Source organism: Nematolebias whitei, chromosome 11 (genome assembly GCF_014905685.2).
Source record: "Nematolebias whitei isolate Nwh7 chromosome 11, NemWhi1, whole genome shotgun sequence".
NCBI classification, from domain to species: Eukaryota; Metazoa; Chordata; class Actinopteri; order Cyprinodontiformes; family Rivulidae; genus Nematolebias; species Nematolebias whitei.
In genome coordinates, this window is record NC_056508.1 from 30,832,533 (window position 1) to 30,838,309 (window position 5,777).

Consider the following 5,777-nt stretch of genomic DNA (forward strand, 5'->3'; position numbering starts at 1 on the left):
GAAACAACTTCACTTTGTCCACCTAAAAAAACTTTTATTTCAAAGAAACTGACGTCATTATGGCATCAACCCCGCTTCTGGAAAATGACAACCTTAATTATTCCTTAAAATTAGTTCGAGGAGGGAAAATAAACGATTTCAAATAAAGATCAGCTCTTCTGTGTCATATCAGCATATTGGTATTTCAAATTAAACATAATGAATCGCAAACACTGCTGCTGATGAATGCGTGCTGCTTTCATAAAATTAAGCCCCCCCATCAAACACGGTTCGCTTAGTGACACCAATTCATCTAATCTCCTCCTTAAGCTGCAGCAATGAAAAGTGCATTAGCATTCTGCCTCGGTGTGTATATCTAAGTGGCTTAAAAAGTGATTTGAAGTTGATTTGTATATAAAAGGCTCCCTTTATCCGGATTGAAGCTCTAATCTGCTCGGTGTCGCATGACTGCTCCAGGAAACCCCTTTGAGCTCCTTCATATATGGCTGTCATTAAGGATTTTTTTTTTTTGTACAAAAGGCCACTTCCTTTTACTGTCATCTGAGTTAACGAGAGAGAGACAGCAGCGGAGGAAAGAGAGCGCATTCAACCTGCAATGGATGCACGATACTGTGGAAACATGCAAATCGGCATTTACATGGCATGCAATAAAACATCCATCCAAACATGGAGCACTTTGGGGACAGTTAGTCTTCCTCCAAGTCTGTGCTTTTGATGGAGATGCCGCAAAGTAGCTCAAGCTGTGATTACGCAGTGCTGCACGGCGACGAGGGAGGTCTGCAATCCAGATGTTCCAGGGGTTGCTTTTTTATCCTGGCTCGTCCCTTTCCAAGCCAACTTCATCATGCATCAAACTTCTGATTGGAGACCATATTTCATGTCTCTCTCGTTAAAAAAAGTGTTTTAAGTAGCCCAGCAAGAAGTATGAGTAGTCTTATTGTTTCTATTTGCGCGAGCACGTCTTTGACTTTAAAGCCTGGTGATAATGGTTTTATTGCCCACACAAAAAGGCGTTTTTACTGGAATATTATAGTGTAATTTGTGAAGCATTTAGCCGTGAAAAGAGGAAACGTGGGGCCATATAAGTCAGTGCGCATTTGGAGAGAGGAGGAGATGCGGTTATAGGGAGTAGGCCACTCCAAGGAGGGACAGGGCAGTTCAGATGGCTCATACTCTGCTGTAAGTATTCAGTTCCGTGAAGCAGCACGGCGGGAGCACCCTCAACATCTGTCCTGACACATCCTCACTTCGAGGGGGGTTACATCTCCTCTCTGCAAGACTTAATGAGGAAGTGAGCGCGCAGCTAGTGGGAAAATCCTCCGAGACGCACACTTTTTTTTTCTTCCAGGTGACCGATTCTGTGACGACCGTGAGATTCCGCAACTAACATGCGCAACACTTTGGATTGCCCTGTCCCTCCTCCTCCTCCTCCTCTCTCTTCCTTCCTCTTTTCTTGTGTTTCCTTATTCATTGTGCGCCCTATGAAGAGCATTAACTATCCCTCCTTCCAATCCTATTGAAAAGGCTGAGGGAAAGAGAGAGAGAGAGGAAAAAAACAGAGGGAGATGAGAGCAGCAAATCCCTTTTTTATTCCCCTCGTAGCGCTTAATAACAGAAGAATGTGTTGCCTATCAGTCACCGAGGGGATCAAGTCTTCCAGACTGTCCCACGCGTTCAGTGCGCCTCGCCAAACATCACTGAGAGAGACACAGTGAGAGGACAGCAGCAGCATCCTGCCAGGACACTTCACATCACTCAGCAACCTGTCTCCTCTCCAGATCCCTTTGAGTCAATTAGGGCTGCAGCATCTCTCAGCTCCTCTCAGCGGACTGTGGGGAGGTGAGTCCAGCATGTTAGGCTGCAATTATATCCAGCTGCACATGCAAAGGCTGTAATTAAGTTTGGTTGTTGTCCGTTTCAAGTGAAGCCAGGATGAGGAGTGTTGCGCTGCTGTTGGGAGTGAAAGCCGCCTGCATCCTCCTGGTGTCTTCGCTGTCGCGCGCAGGAGCGGTGAACAACAGCGGCCGGTGGTGGTGAGTGCAGACAGATGCTGCATGCGCTGGTTCAGCATCCTCACATAAAACCCATGAGTTCAGAAGAAACGCTGCTTTCTTATTGCGCGCAGCTCCAAGTAACGTGTTTGTTTTGGAACTGCTCACTTTTTCTGTTCAGCATGAAGGGAGCACCCGCGTGGTTATAACTTGTGGGATTTTGTGCAGTCGGTTCCAAATTGCTTCACTTAAGATTAAAAAAAAAAAAAAAAAAAAATTAAAATCTTGAAAAAATATTTTATTTTGTTCACATCAATGAAATTAGCGACATCACACTCCACATTTGCGGGGCCAATAAGTTCACTTTTTCTTTTTTTTTGCTTTGACATTTTTCTTCTCCATACAATGTGGGATAAATTAAATGTGGCTTTATTTCACTGCTGAAAGAAATCCTATATGAGATCTCCACTTTGTTAAAAATGTCTGAACAAAAATCGGATCTGCATTTTGTCTTGCTTTGCGCGCAACCATTTAATGAAACATCCCTGCGGTGTAATTCAGTTTTCATGTCTTTGAATTGTCAGCTGGATTCCAAGAAAACAACTTGAATTTGGGTTGGAAAGAAGAAACCATCAAGAGGGGAGGAAAAAAGAGGATATTAATATGATTATTTATGAGGCCTCGCGGCACCAGAGTCTGGGTCAAGCCGCCCAGGCCCGTGTTTCTGGATGAAAACGCTCAACAGGAGCCGCAGCCACGAGACTCCACAGGAGTCCCACATGTCCATGCAAATATCTAATAGAAGATACCCGATGAAGTGTGTGTGGTGGTGGTGGTCGTGGTGGGGGGGGGGGGGGGGGGGCTGAAAGGCTCAAAATGTTCTGAAAGTCAAAAATGGGTGCGTTAAAATCCTGTTTAGTGATCCAAACTAAAACTCAAGAAGCACAGGTGGTGCATGGCCACAAATACAAACAATAGGCGAAGATTTTATTGTTATGGCAATTATCAGTATTTTTTTTGTTGAGAAAATCAGCACAGTTGTTTACATTTTTACTGTAAAATATTGAAACAAAATCATAATTTATTTCCCCTCTTTAGTCATTTAAGAACAGATTTGAGTTTGATGTATAGTCACAAAATGAGCATTTATTTATTTATTTATTTATTTATTTTAATGAATAGAAAATTGACAGTACATACCTAGCAAATATTTTTCAGGAAAAATATAAAGAATGTTTAACTAAGGAGTTTGTTCGAATCATAACTTGGATTATTGATTTTTTTTATTACATCTTTATTTAACCAGATAAAAAAAAAACATTGAGATCAAGACCTCTTGCACAAGGGTGAGCTGGCCAAGAACAGGCAGCAGCAACACACGTCATCCAAAACAAGTAGCAAGATTATGAAGACTTCAGAAATATATAAAAATATAAAACATACAATATAACAGTAAATGGCAATAAATATTTAAAACAATAACAATTTAAGATCTAAAACGCACTGTTGACAAAACATCCTTTGTCGTTTTTTTTTTTTAATTTATAAAAAGCACTCAAAGTAACAAGTTCTGTCAGTTTTAATTCAACTTGCAAGGCATTTTAAGCTGAGGGGACAGAAAAGCTAAAAGCTTTCTTGCCCTTTTCTGTTTGCACACGAGGAACATGAAGATGCAAACAGTCCTTAGAGCGTAAGGCATAACTACTGTCCATTCTTCGTATAAAAGTACACAAATAATGTGGAATCATGCCAATAAGAGACTTATAAACCAAAGTCATCCAATGCCCTTGTGAAGTATTTCAGGTCCAAGTGAGAAAAAAACAAAGATTTAGTTTCATGGTAAGCCAAAAACTTGAACTGCACTTCCTCCTCGTGTTTTTAGAACATGCATTTATTTATATTACAAATAAAACCTGTAATTTTGAAGGTAAAATCCGATACCTAAAGCAACATAAAGAAGCAGCTACTTGTCTCTGATGTCCCCTGTTGTCTCTGTTGTCTTCATGTCAGGGGTATTGTCAATGTGGCTTCCTCATCCAATCTCCTCACCAATTCCAAGAACGTGCAGTTGGTCCTGGACCCAAGCCTGGCCCTCCTGAGCCGTCGCCAGCGCCGGCTGATTCGTCAGAATCCTGGCATCTTGCACGCCATCGCTGCTGGGCTGCACACTGCCATAAAGGAGTGCAAGTGGCAGTTCCGCAACCGCCGCTGGAACTGCCCAACCACCCACAGCTCTGCCATTTTTGGCAAAATTGTCAACCGTGGTGAGGCTCTCTTGTCTTTCTCAACAAGTGATATATTTGGACACTTCTGGGCAGAATGTGTTGGAATCTGTTGTGAACGTTTAAAACGTTTAAATGCTTTCCTACAAACAAATTGCAAATCCGAGTCTCACTGAATAAAGTTCTGATGGGAAGTTTTGCTGTTGCTTATTCAGGTTGCCGAGAGACGGCATTTGTATTTGCCATTACCAGCGCAGGAGTGACCCATGCTGTGGCCCGATCCTGCTCAGAAGGGGCCATTGAGTCGTGCACATGCGATTACCGTCGCCGAGGCCCTGGAGGGCCGGACTGGCACTGGGGAGGCTGCAGCGACAATGTGGATTTTGGCCGGATGTTCAGCCATGAGTTTGTGGACGCCAGTGAGAGGGGCAGAGATCTTCGCTATCTCACCAACCTGCACAACAACGAAGCTGGCAGAATGGTAACACTGTTCTTCAACTTGTCTCAAAGGTTCTTGAATGAAATCTCATTGTGGTTTCTGGTCTTCCTCTCATCAGACAGTATCATCAGAGATGCGTCAGGAGTGTAAGTGTCACGGCATGTCCGGCTCCTGCACGGTGCGGACCTGTTGGATGCGCCTGCCCAGCTTTCGCACAGTGGGAGACTTCCTCAAGGAACGCTTCGATGGCGCATCTAGAGTTATTTATGCGAACAAGGGCAGCAACCGCGCCTCTCACCGGGCTGACCCCCGACATCTGGAGCCCGAAAACCCCGCGCACAAAGCCCCTTCTGCCATGGACTTAGTCTACTTTGAAAAATCACCAAACTTCTGCTCCTACAATGGCAAAACTGGCACTTTGGGAACTTCCGGACGAACGTGCAACAGCTCTTCTCCAGGCCTGGACGGATGTGAGCTGCTGTGCTGTGGACGTGGGTTTAAGACTCAGACTGAGAGTGTAACAGAACGCTGCCACTGCACGTTCCACTGGTGCTGCCATGTCAGCTGTCTGAACTGTACCAGCACACAAACGTTACATCAGTGTCTATGATCAAAGGTGGCCATCCAGGCAGATATATTTAGACGTGTTTGAGGAGCCAAAAAAGAACCGCAGACGCTCAGGTGGTCTAGAAAAACCTGGAACGTCTCTGGGAGAAACATTCAATCAGCGTTTTGGAAAGTAGAAAAAAAACACACGTGGTCCGCAGGTTACCAAAGGAGTTTATGTACTTGTTTTTACCTTCAGTGCTGATTACAAGTATTTCAACACAACAAAGTTTATGTCCTCCATGTCTATCAGGTGTTTAAACTGAGGATAAAAGACATAGTGACAAATAACGTGGAATTGAGTGTTGAACTAAGTATTACTTCTTCTCCGGCAGAGGGCAAAACCCCACACGATGTTTCACGAAGGCTTCAGTGGTCAGAGAGCCACAAATATTTGCTCCTGTTAGGATTTTAATAAGGCAATGTGTAATTATGCAGCTTTAAGAAACTGCATAATTTATCTCCAGGAGTGCTCTTTTTGTTCTTCACTTGTGTAAACTTTATTGTCACAAACCAGTT

The 5,777-nt window shown here is 43.6% G+C and overlaps 1 protein-coding gene across 1 annotated transcript; it reads left to right on the plus strand.

The window, feature by feature from the left end:
- Positions 1 to 1,932: 1,932 nt before the first annotated feature.
- wnt1 (wingless-type MMTV integration site family, member 1) lies at positions 1,933 to 5,262 on the plus strand. The gene is made up of 4 exons (XM_037684159.1): positions 1,933 to 2,033; positions 4,002 to 4,255; positions 4,429 to 4,694; positions 4,771 to 5,262. The coding sequence occupies exons 1-4, from the start codon at positions 1,933 to 1,935 to the stop codon at positions 5,260 to 5,262; spliced, it is 1,113 nt and encodes a 370-aa protein (XP_037540087.1).
- The last annotated feature ends 515 nt before the right edge of the window (positions 5,263 to 5,777 follow it).

Bases quoted from the DNA above. Each gene is read 5' to 3' on its own strand.
- wnt1 (XM_037684159.1), top strand. From the start codon at position 1,933: ATGAGGAGTGTTGCGCTGCTGTTGGGAGTGAAAGCCGCCTGCATCCTC. The intron at 2,034-4,001 runs GTGAGTGCAGAC...TCTTCATGTCAG, and splicing joins AACAACAGCGGCCGGTGGTG to GGGTATTGTCAATGTGGCTT. The intron at 4,695-4,770 runs GTAACACTGTTC...TCCTCTCATCAG, and splicing joins ACAACGAAGCTGGCAGAATG to ACAGTATCATCAGAGATGCG.